Source organism: Diabrotica undecimpunctata, chromosome 8 (assembly GCF_040954645.1).
Source record: "Diabrotica undecimpunctata isolate CICGRU chromosome 8, icDiaUnde3, whole genome shotgun sequence".
Taxonomy (NCBI): Eukaryota; Metazoa; Arthropoda; class Insecta; order Coleoptera; family Chrysomelidae; genus Diabrotica; species Diabrotica undecimpunctata.
In genome coordinates this window covers 125356843-125377997 of record NC_092810.1, presented here as the reverse complement: position 1 = coordinate 125377997, position 21155 = coordinate 125356843, and the positions used below count along the sequence as shown (strand labels likewise).

At 35.4% G+C, this 21155-nt stretch overlaps 1 protein-coding gene across 1 annotated transcript in view; it reads right to left on the bottom strand.

The window, feature by feature from the left end:
• nonC (serine/threonine-protein kinase Smg1) overlaps positions 1-21155 on the bottom strand; it is a 142096-nt gene that overhangs the window by 16185 nt on the left and 104756 nt on the right. Inside the window, exons 6-8 of the mRNA XM_072540920.1 lie at positions 16588-16850; positions 11664-12984; positions 4825-6648 (exon numbers count right to left, since the gene is read on the bottom strand). Coding sequence (XP_072397021.1) covers positions 4825-6648; positions 11664-12984; positions 16588-16850 — 3408 coding nt within the window. The remainder of the gene's footprint in view (positions 1-4824; positions 6649-11663; positions 12985-16587; positions 16851-21155) is intronic.

Sequence of the window (21155 nt, the reverse complement as noted above, 5' to 3'; positions counted from 1 at the left end):
TAATAGCAGAAAAAAATGCAACTTTTCAGGAATACCTACAAAAACTAGATACAACCCAAGCCACTGACTACTCGTTATGGAAGGCTACAAGGACCATACGAAGGCAGACCTATACAATCCCATCATTAAGAATAGAAACAGGAAAATGGAAGAAAAGTCCACTAGAAAAAGTCAAAATATTTGCAACATACTCACTACAAACTGAAGAAGAGATTATTTCAGCACTCGCAAAACCTTATTCACTAGAACTTCCTGGAAGAAGATTCACAAAAAATAAAATAAACAATATTATACAACACAACATCGATCCAAAACAGCCCCCGGGATACGACCTCATTACTGAAAAAACTCTGCAGCAACTTCCAGAGAAAGGCTACAAGAAACCAATTCGCTAATGATTTCTGCTTAGTTGAGGAGACATGTCGTGGAATGCAAATTTTAGATTCCCCATGTCTCTATTAACATCTTTATCAACCTCTGCTTTGGCTTGCAATTTGTAGAAGGCTCAGATTAAGGCAGAAATCTGAATTGTGTATCGAAACTATTTTACGGATTTATTATCAGATGTCGCTATTGCGTCCGTTTCGAAGCCATTTTAGTGTTGCTTCTTAAAGACAGGAAAGATTTATTTTTCACGTTGAGAACGCCTATGAATAGCTGTTCTGATGAGCCTTATTAAGGCGAAATACGTATAAACAGATACATAGACGCTTTGTACGTGAAATCAAATCTTGACTGTCTTTTCATTTTATTCGGATCTACTCTGTATGAGTACAAGAAACCAATTCGCTAATGGTTTCTGCTTAGTTGAGGAGACATGTCGTGGAATGCAAATTTTAGATTCCCCATGTCTCTATTAACATCTTTATCAACGTCTGCTTTGCCTTGCAATTTTTAGAAGGCTCAGATTAAGGCAGAAATCTGAATTGTGTTTCGAAACTATTTTACGGATTTATTATCAGATGTCGCTATTGCGTCCGTTTCGAAGCCATTTTAATGTTGCTTCTTAAAGACAGGAATGATTTATTTTTCACGTTGAGAACGCCTATGAATATCTGTTCTGATGAGCCTTATTAAGGCGAAATACGTATAAACAGATACATAGACGCTTTGTACGTGAAATCAAATCTTGACTGTCTTTTCATTGAAAATAAAATATTAATCGATAAATTCATCCTGAAACCAATTTGGACTTATGGACTAGAATTAGACTTATGGGGAACCGCCGCACATTGCAATATTAAAAATACAAAGATTTTAATACAAAATATTAAGAACAATTTTAGGAGTACCATGGTTCATAACCGGGGATAAAGGGGTAGAATGCAAAAACATGAGAGTTGAATCCAGTTTACTCCAATTAGCCTCTTGTACTCAAATCCGAGTCTCACCTTCATGCTGGTGTTCCCTGTAAACCGGACAACCCAACTGGAGATCCGGTATCCAACCCGGGTGGAAAGTTGGGTCGGGAACTGACGAGAGAGGGTGAAATGGCCCTCCGAAAAGGGGTTAACTACCCAACCCTGTAAAAAACCTTTTGTTATGAGAGCTACAAAGAAAGAAACCGAACTGTCTAACCTACGACGAACTCGCAAACGAAATAAGGATAATGATTTAAAAATTTGCACGTGGAACGTAAGAAGCCTTTATCAGCCTCGAGCCACGGCTCTGCTCATACAAGAAATAAATAATGCCAAAGCAGATATCATTGCTTTACAGGAAATGAGGTGTATTAGCTCAGGCATCCTGGAAAAAAAAATAACTGCAATATTTACTACAGTGGACATCCTATCCGACACGAATTTGGTACTGGATTTATTGTAAGCAGCAAGGTCAAACATAGTAGAATCGATTTCAAAGCTATTGAAGATATATAACGGAAGAAAAGAGGATAACGAAAAAGACATGATCTATGAGGCACTAGACCGAAAGTACGATGAGTGTCCAAAAAATGACATCAAAATAATAGCACGAGACTTTAATGCCAAAGTCGGAAGAGAGAATATATTTTCGCCCACCATTGGAAAAGAGAGCCTACACGTAGACTCTAATGATAACGGTTTCAGAATCATAAACTTTGCGATGTCTAAGAACATGGTAATAACTGGGACAAGATTTCCCCATAAAGATATACATAAGGAAACTTGGAAATCTCCTGATAATGAAACGATTAACCAAATAGATCATATAATCATCGATGCAAGACACTGCTCTAACTTATTCGATGCTAGGTCTTTTAGAGGAGCAAACATAGATAGTGATCATTATCTAGTTAAAGCACGATTTAAAGAGAGAATATCCAATTTAAAAAAGGAGATGGGAAGAAGGGGAGAAAAAATCGACATTAATAAACTAAAAGATTCCCACATTGCAAATGTATACAGACAACAAATAGAAGATCAAATAAGGACAAAAAACTTAGAAGAAGACGAAGATATTAACCAACTATGGGCAAATATACGAGATATTGTGTTAAAGAAATCCGTTGAAATATTGGGCAAAACCAAGTCAGAAAAAAGAAATCATTGGTTTGATCATGAGTGTGATAATGGCCACAAACAAAAAGAACGCAGCATATCAAAAAACCATTGACGCAGGTTGAACACGGAGAAAAAAGAAGAGTATAGACGTCTTAGAAGAGAGGAAAAACGTATCCATTGACGTAAGAAGAGGGAATACGAACAGTACACTCTCAGTGAGATAAAAGTTTATTCGATAAAAATGAAACTAGGACATACTATAACTCCTTAAATACTAGCCGTCGAGAATTTAAACCACGATTAAAAATCTGTAAAGACATCAACGGTGAAATTCTACATGATAAAAACTCAGTTCTTAACAGATGGGCACAACATTTCAGCGAACATCTAAATATAAACGATATTGAAGGAGAGTACAACATAGAAAATCAAAAAAATATACAACGTCAACTACACAGTGAAGACCCAACAAGAGAAGAAGTGTCAAATGCGATCCTAAAACTCAAAGACAATAAAGCCCCAGGATTCGATGAAATCTGTTCGGAAATGTATAAAAAAGGTGGTGATCAACTTTTTGCAGCAATCCATACACTAGTAGTACTTATATGGCAGAATGAATGGGTACCAGAAGAGTGGCTAAAGGGAGTAATATATCCGTTGTATAAAAAGGGTGATCAACTGAAGTGTAAGAACTATATAGGCATTACTCTTTTAGCATCTGCGTGTAAAATCTTCGGCAATGTATTATTTGAAAGACTTAAACATTTTACAAAGGATACTGTTGGTCAATATCAATGCGGATTTACTGCTGGAAAGTCAACTACACATCAAATTCAAGCACATAGACAGATTCTAGAAAAGTCACTAAAATATAACATAGAAACACACCATCTCTTCATTGACTTCAAAGCAGCCTATGACAGTGTAGAAAGAACTGCATTATATAATGCAATGATAGACTTTGGGATCCCACCTAAGTTAGTTAAATTGACCCAACTAACAAAGCAAAACGTAAGCTCATGCGTTAGAATTGAAGGAGAAAACTCTATGTTCTTTGACATTAATAATGGTCTAAGACAGGGGGACGAGTTGGCGTGTCTGCTCTTTAATATTGCCTTGGAAAAGGCAATCAGACAATTAAATATTAGAATAAATGGAACTAATTTTAATAGATCGACGCAAATTTTTGCATTCGCTGACGATATAGTTATGGTAGGTAGAAGTATGGGAGACATGGTGAAGTGTTTTACAAGGCTTGCGGACGCAGCAAGTGAATTAGGACTTGTGGTAAACGAGGAAAAAACCAAATATATGTTGGTTTCTAAAATCCCTCGAAATATCCAACAGAGAATTCAAATTAACAACCATACCTTTGAGCAAGTCAAAGAATTTACATATCTTGGATCGCTAGTAAACGCAATAAACACGACAAGCGACGAAATAAAAAGATGCATAGCAATAGCAAACAGAACTGTTCACGGTCTCCAGAAACATTTAAAAAATAAAAATATAAAACGTGCAGTAAAGCTTAATATATACAGGATCTTAATAAGACCGGTTTTGATATATGGGGTTGAAATGTGGACCTTATCTCAAAATGATAAAAGACTTCTTGGTATTTTTGAGAGAAAAATTCTTAGAAAGATTTTTGGGGCCGTAAATGAAAATGGGCTATGGCATCGAAGATACAACTTTGAACTATATCAGTTATACACCGATCCAGACATTGTGAAATTCGTTAAAGTGCAGAGATTTAGATGGGCTGGACAGATTGCTAGGATGACAGATCACCAATACACGAAGAGATTAACATTTTCAAAACCAGAGGGCACAAGAAGCAGAGGTCGACCACGAATGAGATGGATTGATGATGTGGAAGAAGACCTACAGATTCTAAGGGTTAGAAGATGGAGGGAAGTTGCCAGGAATCGACAGGAGTGGCGACTTCTTTGTGAGCAGGCCAAGATCCACAACGGATTGTCGAGCCACTTATGAAGCTATCCATCAAGACGCCGGACTAACATATGTCAAAGATGATATCAAAAATTGCGCGAAAAAATATACACAGAAAGTTCCGTTAGAATTAATTGATTAATACTAAATATATATGTATTATGTATAAATAGGTGTCAAAGATAGTCCATATTGAAGACTAAGTTTTAAAAAGGGATGTATTACTGGATGCATGTCGTAATACTTGAATTGTGAGTCCTATTACTTATTGTCTATTATCTACCTAAATATTAGATTAAGATTGTATATATAGATTGTAATAAAAGTAGGGTTAATAAAAAAAGTACTAAAGTACTTTATTTTACTTTAGTCTTAATAAAATAAAACTTACTTGTTCTTGTACAGAGCTCTTTCTGGCCGATTCCAGGTCTCTTCCTTCTAATTTCATCTTAACTCTACGCCAGACATTCACCGCGTAGGCATTTCTCTGCTGCCCCTTTGATCCGGTCTCCTGCTTCTGAGGAACCGATTTCTCCAAACTTTCACTGAACGATTTCTGTTGAATCAACTGTGCTCTTTTCTGAGCCGATTCCAAGTTCAGTAAATTTTCGTAAATAGTTTCGGTATGATCTCGAATATAAAATAAATGATTCAAGAGGACTTGAATTTCGTCTTTGTTCAAATCTTTTTTGAAATGATTGAAAAGTGATGAAAAATGATCGATGTAGAGTCGATATTCCTGCGTAAAATATTGTGTGGCTACGCTGTATTCTTCGATTTTAGTCATGATTTTCATTAAACCCTTAACATCTGAGATTAATTTTCCATGAATGTTGTATATAGTTTTAAAATTATCCATCATAGATACCAGATTCTCGACATCAGTAAAGCTTGCCTCTCTTTTATCTATCAATTCTTTTTGGCCCTTTGTTATAGTATCTGTTAACGTTTCAGACACTTTTTGCAGCCATTTTGCATCACTAACCAAATCAGGAGTCAACATTTTCAAAATACTTTCTTCAGAAGGCGAGAGAGACTCAGTTTTTGAATCTATGTATTGACAAGCTAATCTCCAGGTTTCAAAAGCCTTTAAAAATATTTTATCATGTTCTTTTGTGACTTCGGAACTTGTAGATCTAAGAAACTCATGTTTTAATACTGTACTGCATGAAGATAAAATGTGATTTGCAACTTGTAATCCTAGGTCTAGTTGAGCATTTCTGTTTCCAACTGCGGTTTCGAAAGCTGCCGAGATTTCAACCACGTTTGGGTTAGCTCCCTTTGCCCAATTCAGTCGCTGGTCTGCCTTTTCAATTAACTTCTCTTGGTTATTTTTGGCCTCGACCAGTTGCCTATAGATACTCTGTAAATTGTTTACTTCAGATTGTATATCGACGGTAAATTTAGTTCTTACAGATGAGAAATTCTGAAGCTTCAAAACTTCATCAAACATCATATTGTGCACAGCCAGTTGGCCTTGCAATCTTAACGTACTGGATTGTAAGACAGTTAATTTTTGTTCTATCTTTTTCGGCTCTTGAATTTTTTCCCAGGCTAATTTTAGATTCGTTTCCAGACTAGAAGCTTGCGATAGGATATTTTGTGAAAAGATACCGTCTTTAAGTAAAATAGTATAGGCCTTTGTATACAATTCATCAAGAGGTACTTTGCTTTCGGCACCAATATCTTTTTGTTCAATTTCATGAGTAACGTCTAAGCCTAAATTTTGCAGTAAAAAACAGACCGAATAGGTAATAATTTCTGGAAGTATTCCCAATAGCTTCCTCGATATAAATTCAGCAATAAACTGCTTTACTGGTTTGGTAAGTTGTTCATCGCTAAAAATAATACCAGATCCTATGCCTCTCAGTGATTGGCACATCTCTTGAACCAATCCAAAGAATTCCACAATAGTTTTTAATCTTTTTAGGAAAAATATATCTTCTAGTAAATTCCGTACTTGAACATTGAAAATATGCGGAGCGATATTTCTCGCATCTTTAACGTGATCCAGCCTTTTCCAAGACTTTGGTATATCCAAATTTCCTAAGGTATTCGTCAAATTTGTTATTTCTTGTGACAATTTCTCGAAAAGACCATTGAAGCCCATTAGAAGCATTTTTCCTTGACTAAGCGTTTCTGATTGACTCGGAATTAAAGTTAAAAATTGTTTCTTAGTGAATGCTACTCGTTCTAGGATGAAGTCATAGGTGTTCTAAAAAGAAAAAATATGATTTGCACAAAAAGAAAATAATCTCTAAAATTTTAACGAAACAAATAATGCGGAAATAGTTTCTATAATTGTTAAAAACATATTAAAACCGTACGCCTAGCGCAATCTATTATACAACAATGAATCACTATTTCCCTATGTCACGCCATAACTTAACAACGACTACTGATTTCATTCATCTTTTTTTTATGTTTTCTAATACTATGTAGAAGGTTCTTACGAAAAGATAATTTAAGAAAATTACGCAGAAAATTAAAAAAATTCAGAAAACTTACGATTATGTACATTTTGCGCTTTTAACGATGTCGCGTTTCATAGTAAACACGATTCAAATGTACTAAGTAGTACTGTGGTGAGTATGCCCGCCTGTAACGAGGGGGACCGTGGTTCCATTCGCAAGCCGGGGGGAAATTTTTGTTTTTTTTTTAATTCATTATCTTTTTATCTTTTATTACTTTAAATCCCATGAATGATTAAACATGGGGTAGTAATGCGCAAAATATGAAGCTGTATCCTGTTGGCGTCAATAGCCTCTCCTAACCAATTCCGACTCTCACCTCCATGCGGTGAACCCCGGTAACCTGAGCAACTCTGTGGAAGATTGTGGTAACCAAGTCTAGTAGGAAGCAGAGTTAGGGCAAACGAGAGCGGGAGAAGTGGTCCTTGGAAGATTAGGGGGTTGGGCAAAAGGTTAACGACCTCTTCCCTTAAAAAAACTTGTTATGAAAGCACAAAGAAGAACAGCCGGACTGTTTAATTCACGACGACCTAGCAAACGAAAAAGGAATAACGATTAAAGGATCTGCACATGGAACGTACGAACCCTTTATGCCCCAAGCGCTCTTAAATTGCTAACACAAGAACTGCATAAAATGAAAGCCGATGTAATAGCGATTCAAGAGATGAGATGGACTGGTTCAGGATTTATCGGGAAAAAAGACTACAATATATACTATAGCGGACATAGCACCCGATACGAGTTTGGCAGTGGTTTCCTAGTCAGTAAAAAAGCAAAGTAATTAGTCCTTAACTTTAAACCCATAAACAACGGAATATGTTATCTACGTCTTAAAGGAAAATTCTTTAACTATGACTTACTTAGTGTACACGCACCCACAGAAGAAAAGGAAGACGACGAAAAAGATGAATTCTACGATACCTTAGACAAAGACAGAATTAATGTTAATAATCTGCGCATTGAAACCGTTGCAAGAGAGTATAGGAGACAAATTGATGAGGAAATAGAGAGCCTGGAAGCGCGGGAAAATGTGAAGGAATAGTGGACAAAATGTAGAAACCTAATAACTGAGAAGGCATAAGAAATACTACGAAAAACCAAACCAGTTAGACAAAACGAATAGTTTGACGAGGAGTGTGAGGAAGAAACAGATAACAAAAATGGAGCATACCTAAAGACAAATCAAGCTAGATGCACAAGAATAGCAAAGGAGGAATACCGGAACCTAACAAAGGAAGAAAAAAGATTATAGAAGACAAAAAGGCAATTTGAAGAAAAGCAGTTAGAAAACATAGAATCGCTATGAAATAAAAACGAAACTCAAAAGTTCTACACAAATATAAACAAAATGAGAAAAGAGTTTAAGCCAAGAATAGGGAGCTGTAAGGATGGGGAAGGAAATATCCGGCTTGATACGGCCTCAATCTTGAACTGTTAACGGGCAGTTTCACAATCAGTGGTTAACCCTAGGAGTTAAGTAACCTTTACCCATAGTTTAACTGACAGATGTCGTTTCACATTCACAGATTCGGTTATTGTCACTTAACCTTAGGTTTCGTTTTATTTTTCTTATGTTGGTAGGAAATTATATTTTTATGGAATATTGTCAGTAAATATTATGGACATTGACCATTATAGATGAGTTATGACACATTTGTCACGTTAAATCGAAAAAAATATACAAATATTATTCTCAAGTTCTGTTCTAGTGTGGTAGTTTGTTTTAAGTAGTGGTTGTTTGTTCTTCCAAGTTAAAATTAAAATTATAAAATGGAACCCACAAAAATGTTCAAGAGATAATCTCTTCAGAGATGTATCTTCAATTTGCTCCAAAATATTTTCAACTGTGTTCTTTGAGAATCTAAATTGACATAAAAAATCTTCATGGTCTAGTTCTTCAAAATGATTTGTTCTGTGCCTAATGATTCTTGGTCTGCCAGCTTCCTCATCACTGCTAAAAGCATTTACATAATCATATAAATCCATACCTGATTAATTAATAATTTACGTGTCTGTCTACATTCTGTCAATGTCAAAAAACGAAATTCGAAATTAGGTTAGGATATCCTGGTCAAGCTCTAAACCACCGCTTTTACTTTGGGTTAAAAATTTTGTAGGTTGACCACAACCGGAGCTGTTGACCTCATATTATGATACCTATATTTCAGGGTAACCGCTGGTTATCTCTTAACCGCAAGGTAACTTTACTTTGTGAAACCGGCAGTTAGTTGAATTTTTCGACGCAAAATTTAACGGCCATTTTATCGAAGAAGCAGATAACACCATAGCAGATCGAAATGATTGGAATTTATTCAACCCAAACGAAAGACCACCTACCACTGAAGAGGTTGTCCAAGCCATTAAAAAGCTTAAAAATAACAAAGCACCAGGAACTAATCAAATTTGTAGAGAGCTCTACAAGAATGGTGGCGACGTCCTGGTACAGGTACTGCATAAACTTTAATTTCTTGTCTGGCAAAGTGAGACCATGCCCTGTGAATGGTCTCAAGGCGTGATATGCCTATTACATAAAAAAAGCGATCAGCTCCAGTGTAACAACTTGTTACGATAATTATCCTGGCCTAAAATAACCGTATTATATTATGACTAATGCTGTTCTGTTTTAGATTATACGAGACCTTTCGAATAGCTGGCATAAACTCCAATTAATAAAAAAACTGGTTCCATTCGAATCTTCCGGAATTAGGCCTGTCCATTCGAGGCGAAACCAGGTCAATTGAGGTCAAAATCCATGGGATTCTAGAGCAGCTGTTTTCGTATAAATATGAGGGAACTTTTATTTTGAAAACAGTTAGTTAATTCTCAACACCCGCGCTCGCGAATTTGTTACGTACGGATATAATAAATTATTGTCAGATAAGTTAATATAAATAAAGAAATAAATTAAATCCGTAAGTGTTATAAATATTGAACCTTTTAATAAATTCACAACAAACTGCTTACAAAATACTAGCCAATATTCTCTACGAAAGGCTACAAGTTTACACAGTTGGCATAGTTGGAAAATACCAGGCCGAATTTACTCCAGAAAAATCAACAATTGACCAGATTCATTCAATAAGACAGATCCTCGAGAAGACATTACAATTTAAAATTGAAACCCATCACCTATTCGTCGACTTCAAGGCCGCATACGACAGTGTAAAGAGGACAGTGCTATACCAATCAATGCGTGAGTTTGGTATACCAGAAAAACTTATCCGATTAACGAGAATGACAATGTCTAACTTAAAAGCCAGCATTAGGATACAGGGAGAAAATTCTCGATCCTTTGAGATAAAGTATAGACTGAGACAAGGGGATGCCCTAGCGTGCCTCTTATTTAACATTGCCTTGGAAAAGGCAGTCCAAGACACACGAATTAGAGACGGCGGTAATATTTACAATAGATCGATACAAATCTTAGCATACGCTGATGACACTGACATAATAGGGCGTAGCAAGCGAGATGTTGAGCAATATTTCCTAGAATTGGAAACGGCGACGAAACAAGTCGGTCTAGTCATCAAGGAAGACAAAATCAAGTACATGTTGGTAACTAAGGATTCTATAGCAAATAAGGAACGGGAAACAGCATTTGGAAGTCATATCTTTGAACATGTTGACAGCTTCACATTCACATACCTTGGCTCGCTAGTGACTACTACCAATAAAACAAGCGAATAAATTAAATGAGGAATTAACCTTACAAATAGGGCATACTATGGACTCCAAAATCAATTCCATTCAAGAAATATCCAGAGAAAAACCAAAATTATTATATACAAAACACTGCTTAGGCCGGTACTCACATACGGGGCGTAAACATTGACTCTAACGCAGAAGGATGAAAGACTTCTGGACATATTTGAGCGTAAGATACTCCGCAAAATATTTGGAGCTATAAACGGTCAAGGGCAGTGGCGCAAATGATTTAATTTCGAATTATATCAACTCTTTAATGAACCAGATGTTGTAACGTTCATTAAAACACAGCGACTTAGATGGACCGGACCATACGAATGCCTGACAACATGATTGCTAAAAAGCAACCGATAGGAACACCTATAGGAAGAAGTAGCAGCACCTTCTAAACCATAATCATTATTTTAATGACGAATTTCAAATTATTCACATTCAAAATAAAGGCCTTAAGCTATCTTTATTAGAATCTATGGAAATCAACAAATTAAAAAATACAGACATACTTCTGAATAACCAACTTGAAACAAACAGTTCTACGCTCCTCAACTTATTTAGTTAAAGACTATAAAGTGTAGACATATATCAAAAATAGATCATTTAAGAAAGGCACTCTACCGAAACAGATATAGTGATAATAATTTAAAACACATTTTGTGGAAGTGTTGAAAACAAAAGTTTTCAGTGTTTTATTGTTAGATATAAGAGGAAAGTTGACAAAGGACAGCTTATTTCTCATTTATTAACATTCATTCACCTATACAACAGATAGTGGCACACTGACAAGAAAGGTTGGCTCCTTCTGTATGATGGAGCCTTTCGTAAATGACCGCTTTCTCTTTTTCCCTTTCCTATTTAAAAGTATAACATTCAAACCAATGGTAAATCATGTAGATATGTTCAGTTTTCGAATTCCAGCGCTGTATAAAACGGAATTGAATAGTTTAAATACCGAAATGAAACGCGAGCGATAATTTTCAAATTGTTAAGAAACCATTTCACGCAGCGTCCTCAAATTGTTACAACAGGAATAAAAAATATACTAAAAACTACTTACATTATAATCCATCTGCATTAAAACACAAGTTAGCAACTTCTCCAGCTGGCTAATCATATCTGGTATGGAAACTCCAATATCAGCTACTACTTTATTTAAGTCGTTTACTAGCTCAATAACAGACGGTTCTTCAGCCTGCATCTTTTTCATAGTTTCGAGTAGAATAATCGTATGAAAATTGAAATTTAAATCATACAATCCTTTGTAGATATTACTGGCAATTTTAATACCACTTAAAACTTTGTAGAAACTCTCATTATAGGTCTGCTTTAAAGTTGGCAAATTACTAATCATCTCGACTGCCTTAGTGCTATGAAGAAGAAGATCGTCTAGGAACCAATCACCATCTCGTGAAGTCAATTTTATCAGCCAGTCTCCACTTCTCTGCGCTGCGATTTCTAACGTTAACAAATTTCTATTAAGTAAAACCAATTCGCTCGCTATAACGAATTCCAAAGCACTAACTGCCCCTTTTTCCATGTTGATGAAAGTATTAATCCCCGTTTTTGCGTTGTTATAAACTTTTTCTAATGATTCATTTGAGTCCTTGGATCTTATGGTCTCTAAATCGCCAAACAATTTATTAACGTTCATTAAATTGTCTTTATAAAAAGTTTCTAAATTATAAGCTACAGATATGATTTGTGGGTGCATTAGGGCAGATGTATCTAAGAATTCTCTGATTTGTTCGTAAATTACATCACAACTAGCATAATCATGCGTTTCCAAAAGAAATTTGGACCATTTGATGTACATATAAATTCGGTGAGAATCCAAGTAGGATTTTGGACATTGAGTTAAAATCAAAAAATAATCCTGGTATATCTGCAAACATTTTCGAACTGATATATTGAGAAGCTGCAGTAACTGGAATACTTCTTGTTCCGATCGCTCGCACTGCGTTATCACATCATTTTTACCGGCGTTATGCAAAAATTCCTTAACCAAGTCAAAAATTCTCATACTGTCTTCGGTAATATTAATTTTAACATCCATTAACCATTGAGAGAATTGCTGGGTGTCATAAAGAATGAATAATTTTGAATATACATTTACATGTTCCTCCGAGTCTTTTATGATATTGCGCAGCTCAGTTTTGGCATTGTTTACAGAAATTTGTGACTTGTGGTAAGCATCATAATGTGAAGGCAGCGAGTAGAGGGAATGATTGTGGGCTCCTTGAGCTTCTGCTTCTTTAATTAGTGCTAACTGTTGGTGTAAATCTTGAAGCTTGTCTTCTATTTCGGCAACTTTACCGTTTAACTCCAAATATTCATTTAAATTCTTAATGATGTTTGGTATTTCGTTCAAAACTTCTTCCCTAAAATATAAATGTGTTACATTTTTATCAAATATAATAAAATGTGTTCTAAATGTAAAAAAAGGATGAATTTGAAATTTTGAAATATTCATTGGATTTTGCGAAAATGCTAAAACAGGTCGATTTTTATTCCAAATATGAATTATTTTAACGATATAGATATCTGTAATTTGTAAACCTTCTACCTTCTAGTACTACAAACCTTTAATTTTAAATATGGAATATACCATATACCATGTGTGGCACATCATTATACAGGTATTTCGCTGGAGGATTCGGGCATCTATGATTCTTTTATATTAACGCTGTACTTGCGAAAAAGTATAAATTTATTGAGATAAATTGTAATGCCTATATTTTGTTAGTATCAGTTTCAAAATTTTCACGTCAAAAATTATATTAAAACGAAATTTGCAGTATTAATAGGAAATTTTATTAACTGTAACGTAAATAAAATAACCTAAATCTTAAATTAATGCTTTTTACTTTTTCGTATCCGGAAAACTATAGTTTCTGAGCCTAGTATTGGGCGGTGTCCAATGCTAGTTGATTGCCTGTCCATAAGTCATCGAGAGTGCATCTATGCGGGCAGTTTGGGCAGGCTAGTAGATGTTCCATGTTCTGTATTGCTTCGCAGTCACACTTGTTGTCATTCCCGTTCAGCAAACCCCATTTAATAAGGTTTAACTTGGTCAGTGCTACGCCGGTTCTTAAACGGCTCAGCATGCGCCGCGTCGACCAGTCGCTTGAAATCCTGCTTTGTGGAGTTTCTGTTAGTGGATGAAACGGTGTGGTTCGTCTAGAGGGCCGCTAAGGAAACGCTTTCTTCATTTCAGTCTACCAATATACGGTTCGTGGGCAAAAAGGGGATGGCGGTTGTCGAAGGTTTGTTTGGATCTATTGGGGAATTCCTGGGCCGTTCTACAGGAGTCGGGATCCGAGAGGCCTGAAGCTTTATATAGTTTATCCAGAGGGGTTGGTCTAATACAGCCGGTAATTAGTCTGCAAATTTCTGCAAGTAACGAGACTGACATTTACTTCCTTGTTGATCTTAGTACTGTGGGCTTGGCGCCACATACTATTGCTAAGTTTCCTTAAAAGGTTGTTGTGCGCATCCATCTTCTTTCGGGTTTTTTCACAGTGGAACCTGTATGTTAATGAGCGGTCTAGTATGACTCCGAGGTATATTGACCTTTAGGTGTGCTCTCAGCAAGGTGATGTTGAGTTTCTGCCACGGTGCCAAAATGTTTAATTTGCTCCACGCACATATCATCGACTCTTGCCGCTTTCCCGTTTTTGAGTGAATTTAGTACCTTTTTCGATTGTTGGCGAGTGGTGTTGATGTTTGCCTTTAAGAAGAAGTTGGTGGGCTATCTGGTTGGGAGTAACGTTCGAAGGCGCTTTGCTCACCTTTAGGTCTCGGTTTATTTTTCTTATTAGGTTCCAAGCAATTTTGCTGCTGTGAGACATGTCTATACGCTAGAGGGTTTCTATCCATTTCTTTTGTCGAGCTTCGCTCAGTGCTATATTAAGGGCGTTGCCACAGTATATTATTTTCTCGCTGAGTGGATCTTTGTTGAATAGTCTTTTATACCTGTTTAATGTGCGTCAAATAAAAATAAAATAAAAAAAAAATAAAAAAAAAATAAAAAATAAAAATAAAGATAAAAATAAGAATAGAAAAGGCTAGAGCAAATTTCAACAAAATGAGAAGAGTTCTATGTACCAGGGATTTAAAACTGGAACTAAGAGTTAGGTTGGCGAGGTGCTATGTTTTTTCGACTTTATTTTATGGAATGGAATCTTGGACCTTGAATGCGACATCAATGAAAAAACTGGAATCATTTGAGCTGTGGGTGTACAGAAGAATTCTGAAAATATCATGGACAGAACACGTCACAAACAAAGAGGTTCTGGGAAGGATGAACAAAGAAATGGAAATTTTAAATTCAATAAAAACAAGAAAGTTAGAATTTCTCGGACATATTACACGTGGAGAGAAATACACCTTGCTCCAACTGATTATGCAGGGAAAGATCCAAGGAAAGAGAAGCATAGGGAGGCGTAGAATGTCATGACTGCGCAACCTTAGAGAGTGGTACGCATGTACATCAAATGAACTTTTCAGAGCAGCCGTCTCAAAAGTCCGAATAGCTGTGATGATTGCCGACCTCCGCCGCGGAGATGGCACTTGAAGAAGCAGAATGTGCGTTTGTTACACCTGGTATATGCTGCTTAGAGACCCTCTGCAAGATTTGTACGAAGGTTAGGTAGTTTTCAGGTGTTGGATCTAGAGCTTCGAGTTCGGTATCCAGGTTGTCAGAGTACTCAGTACAGTTGGCCTTTTTGAAGTTGAAGCGTTGTCGGTTTTAGGAATTGCACCATAAACATTGTTTATACAAGAATAGCTCTGAGAAGAGAATATTTGTTTGTGTTGGTTTCCGGTAGTGGAAGGATTGGCCACTGCCTTTAGGGGCAGTGTTTCTTAGTAAGGGCGACATACTTTACGAAACTGAGAAGGTAAGTATAGAGTAAAGAAAATGCATGCGTGGAGACTTCTTCCTTGCTTCCTTTTCAATTAATAAATTCATAATATTCAAAACACTTTACTTATCAGCTATAATTGTTTAATTAAATGCTCAATATGATATCCACCAACATCCATACAATTATAAAGTTGCTGTTCGAAATTACTACGTACATTTTGAAGCCTTTTGGGTTGCCAGATTACATTCATGCACTAATCGTCGTCTTAGAAGTCGTTGTCTTAGAAAAAAAACCCATAGGAAGAAGTACAGATGAGTTAAATCGGGGGATAATGCTGGTCATTCAATAAAACCTCTTCGTCCAATCGATTGCCTAGGAAACCGTTCACTAAGGTATCGCCTTACGTTTATGTTATAATGCAGAGGTACGCCGTCTTGTTGGAAACCTTCTCCTCCTCAGTCCTAATCTCTTTTGGGATGTGGTGACACCATCATTCCTTTACAGTTTTTGCACGATTTCTCTCCATCCTTCTCTGTCCTGGGCTAGTTGTTCGGCTTCATGTAACCCTTGGTTAATCAGTATTTTCGTTTGATCTACCCAACGGCTTGGAGATCTTCCCCTAGGTCTCTTTCCTTCAACTCTACCCTCGACTATCAGTTTTTCCATCCTGAATGTTCTTCTAGCAATGTGTCCAAAATACTACAAATATCTCTGTTGTATTTGTTTAAGCAATCTATCCTTTATTTTAAGTTGTTCTAATATCGATACGTTAGTGCGATGATCAATCCAGGATATTCTCAACATGCGGCGGTATACCCACATTTCAAAAGCGTCCAGTTTATTTTGGAAACACAAATCATCTTTTGAGTACATGTTATCATTTTCGATTATATTTATCAAAATAGGATCAACTGTGTCCTCTAATAATTCTCGATATGCTTCTCCGTTTAAAATTGTTGCAAATGTTAAATTTTAATGCCTATTGGGAAAAGTTTTTCTTAGAACCATTTATAAAAAAAAAGATTATTTTAAAGAATATAAAGAGATGAAGAATATAAAGAAAACAAACAAAAGAGCTTTTGATATTGCTTTTACATTACAAAAAATTATACTCACTTATTTTCATTCCACTCAGCTCTCATTTCTGTACATCTAACATTGAACATAGCCAAAGTCACTTCCCTCTCCAATTCCTTCTTGCTCTGTTTTGATGTCATATCCGTATTTAGTGCTCCAAATGTGGTGCCGGCTAAAACTTCTCCCCCAACAGTCCAGTCGATGAGGGGATCGTAGACAAATGCTTCCAGAAGAGTTAGTAGTGTTTCTCTACCTTTTCGCATAACTTTCAAAACGTTTTCGCAAGCTAGTCGGAAAATGCCCTGTAACAATAAAACGATAAATCAATACATATTCGAGATATGTAACTAGTACATATTTTTATGTTAAAAGTCTATCTTAACTAGGGAGCAAATGAATTTTAAAAGGCGGACCACCAAAACTAAACTATAACTAAATACAAGTTTATAAACTTCGTTAGACAAAAAAAGAGCTGTAATCCTTCTTTTGCGTGATTCGAGTACGATATTAGCTGAAAAAATTGGTTGACGTGAACTACAAAATGTATTTGTTTGTTTTCGTCTCTACAGTTTACTGATGATTCATTATTGTGGAAAAAATGAGCAGTTGACTTAAAAACATTTGAAAATAAGACAACTTTGTTTCATCAAGTCACATGCATAGCTGCTTGCAGTTTAGCGATATTGGGCACAGCTGACATCAGTCTGCAATTGTCGAGATTTTTTTTAAGAATCGAAGGACCAAGAACGGTTTTGTGCTCTGCTATGGAAAGCATTTAGTGAAGGTTATACTGCACCCATTTGCCTTATTGTATTGCGGCCATTGCATAGTTTACACCCTAAAGGCGGCATCGCACAGCTCGTGGAAAGACGCTCTTCTCTTGTTTATGTCGTCAAAGAGAAACAGAAAATCGATATTAACGATCAAAAAAGAGACAACGTTTGGTACCCCACGTTACTGTGAAATTAGTAAACATTTGTTTTTTGATAAATATATTCGACTTACCCCAAAATGTAGTCATATCATTCCGATGGTGAGTATTGAGGGTTAAGTCTGTTGTACGCCATCAGTATTGGCGGTAAAAATTTTAGTAACTTGGGTAATTTATACAATGATAAAAATTCCAACACAAGTTCGTTAGACCGCTCCATAGTAAAATTACCACGACACTGATCGTATATCCCCTAGACCCGTCGAAAGGGTTGGACATGCGATACATTAGCTCCCGATTGTCTTTGAACCGGGTCGATTTACCGACAAACAGCGGGATAACACGTGCCGGCCATAAATAGAGTTTTGTCCTATCCCAGGTATCGTAAATCACAAATATTAAGAAGAAAAACAGTATTCCACGTTGTGTTGGTTCCCGTCTTTATATTTTGTCTTTTCCTATTACGTATTTTATATCTCTTCGCCGCTGAAGAACGCCACTCAACGTTCTGTCAGATCGCACCTTTACATATCTTGTAGTAGTTCAGGATATGGCGGTAAATATAATAGAAAACCTCTGAATTTTTTTTATATGCATCGATTTACTTGAAATTTTGACAGTAAAAAATAGCTTAATGGTCAAAATCTACCCTATTCCAATATGTGCTTCTCCTTTTAAAATAATTTGATATAAATAAAATTATTATTTTTAAACATCTTATTTAGTTTATATAATAATTAAATTCACTAGCAAATGATAGTTATTTACATGTTATTACTAATTTAATATTTCATCTGAATTTGACAGGTCCAACAGAAGTAAACAACGTTTGCTTGGTTTAAAATTTGTTTAAAATATAAATAATAAATAAATAATAAATATACTTTATTCAATTTTAAAAATATGATTTAAATTTAAAAAATACAGAAAACATAGTATAAAGCTCCGCGATAATCTACAATACCGCCTCATGAATTTGGCTAATTTTAATTTTGAAATATTTGTTGAAGTCCAAGGGAGGTTTAAAAGGTGAGTGCATTATAATGAAAATAGTTTTATTTTCTCATACAATCAGTTACATTATAGTCTTATAAAAAATGTTTTCTATGAGTCCACCTCTACAGTAGTAGTTCCTTTATTCTATATATAAACATAAAATGACGCTTCAGAAACGTCATTTTGAAATTTTGAAGCTTCGCGTTAGTCTACTATACCGCCTACTGTACCATCTTTTTTTTTCAATATTCCCGAAATTTTTGACAAGCACTTTGACATTTAGCAAATCCGTACGACACTGCGTTTTTACAGTATTACAAAATAAAAATGAAAGTGTAAACTATTTAGTGAACGCAGCTGTACATCTTCAATTTATTCTTGATACTGATTCCAGAAATCTGGAGCCTTGTACCAGCTTGTTACAGTTTCAGTGGGTTGACACTAAATGTTTTTGGAATGAATTGGTAGTCTTGAACAGTTTTGCCGCCTGTGATTTAGTCCTCCCAGTCATGCAAGATATAGTTGACTGTTTCAGGTTGTCTGCTACAAACTGGCAGCTCCATGAAACCATAGACGTACATATTAACATAGACCGAGCAGTCTGTAGAGCAAAGCGACGACACCATCTTTGTTGCCGTTGTTAGTTGTGTCTCTATCTCACATCAAGTAAGTATAGCGTCTCTTTTTGTTTGGGATAGAGCGAGTGGGGAGTTTCAATGCGCTAGAAAAAAAAAAAAAAAAGATCGAATAACCGCAAAAGATGTTGTCGTCACTGCTCGTTGCTGGCATGCTCAGTCTATGTTAATATATACGTTTATGGATGAAACAGCCTCATTAAACTTTTCTTGGTCTTGACCTTTATCGAGCTTCTTAGTCCACTGCTTTGCCAACTAATCTGATTTATTCTCTAAGATGGTGCTATTTAAAAAATTCTAACGCTTCTAGTTCTATGAATGGTGATTGGCGTACGTCTCGGTGTCGTCTTACACTACACTCCGCCAGTGCCCTAAGACCCACTAAACTATGACAGAGACAGACATATTTATCCGCATCGCTACTATCTGATTAAAGTTGTGTCTAATCCATATCCACACATTTCTGAATTCAAACATATAATAATCCACAGTTTCGAAAATACATACCGTATCAACATGAGGTTGTACAGTTAATATCCATTTTATAGGTAAAGATAAATGATAAGCATTTTTAATGAATGAGCAGTCATAGTACATGATAAAAGTCTTGACAAACATTTTTATCACAAAAATTGAATAGCATTCAATAGCGCGTACCAAACTATGTATATAATAACATTATGACGGTATCGATTGTTATTTCACCGAAAAACTGATTTAACTTGAAACGATATTTTGTTAAATGAAAGTCACAATCACGGAAATATAATCATGTCCATTAACAAATGAATGAAATAAACATACGTCATCATTTATATTATTTTCAAGAGAGATATAAATCTGATAGAAAGAAGGTTGTTATTTACGTTTGTACGATTCTGCTAATAAAATAAAAGTGCAGTATGTTTTATTTAATGTCACACATAAAGGTGACATACAACCCAGTTTGTGTAGCTATCGCAATTTTCTCGAACTGCATTTTAAAATATCATTTTCAGAACGTCCTCAAAATGCTGCCGTAATATAATTATTTTAACAGTATCTGTTAAACTTCTCTAAATTAAAAAACAGTTTCATCTATTCACACCTAGAGACATATATAAAATTCAATATTTTCATCCATAAATCAAATGTAACTACGGTGAAACCCAACAAACCAGGAAAATGTTACCCGCGACTAATGTCCCTTGAGATATTGGGTTATGCAAACTTAGTGATAATATATTGTTATGTTAAATATCCCTAATTACACCCCTGCGCTTTATAGGTTTTCTTCTATAAGCATGGCATAAACTATGCCATGCATAAATTTTTTTTTGCATCGCAAACCTTTTTTATTCGATTTTATATATTTTTTCAAGTTCAAATATATTGTTTTTTTAATTTTTAACATCCCCTCTAGTTTTGAAAAATGCGATTTCGAGAAAAATGCGTTTAAAGTGTTTTTACTGCAATTTTATAGAATAAAAAAGCCATATTTATTTTTTATCTCTAATGAGCGATTCCTGGTGCCCTCACTGTTAAGTAAAAGCTGTAAATGGTCGGTCAAAGCTATTTTTTGTTCATAACTCTGCCCTCTTTTGATGTATCCTTCTATTGGCTTGAGCAATACGAGCTCCGTCGATATTTTCCGACCAACTATTTCTATGCTATTTCTCCAATTTTTATTTTTATCCAGAATTTTGCGAGGAACTGAGTAATTCAGAATTGTTTTCTGCAGCAAAATGATTACCTATGAATTTTCTTTTAAATTTTTTATAAAACACGTGCCCATTATTATTATGTTTTAGAAAGCAATTGTCGAGTTGCAGGTGCAGAGGTGAAGCGGGGCGCGCGGTATTTTATACAAACGGGTTTTAGCTCAGGTGCATACTGTTATAGATACAGCTATAACTTCGTATTTATTTCAAATTTCTAAATAAAATTTTAGGACAGTATTTTTATGATACTAAGCAATGTTTTTACGTAAAAAAACAAAAATATATTTTTTTAATTTAGAAAGTAAAAGTTCTCCTAATGGTTCACAAACAATTTTTAAATTGTAG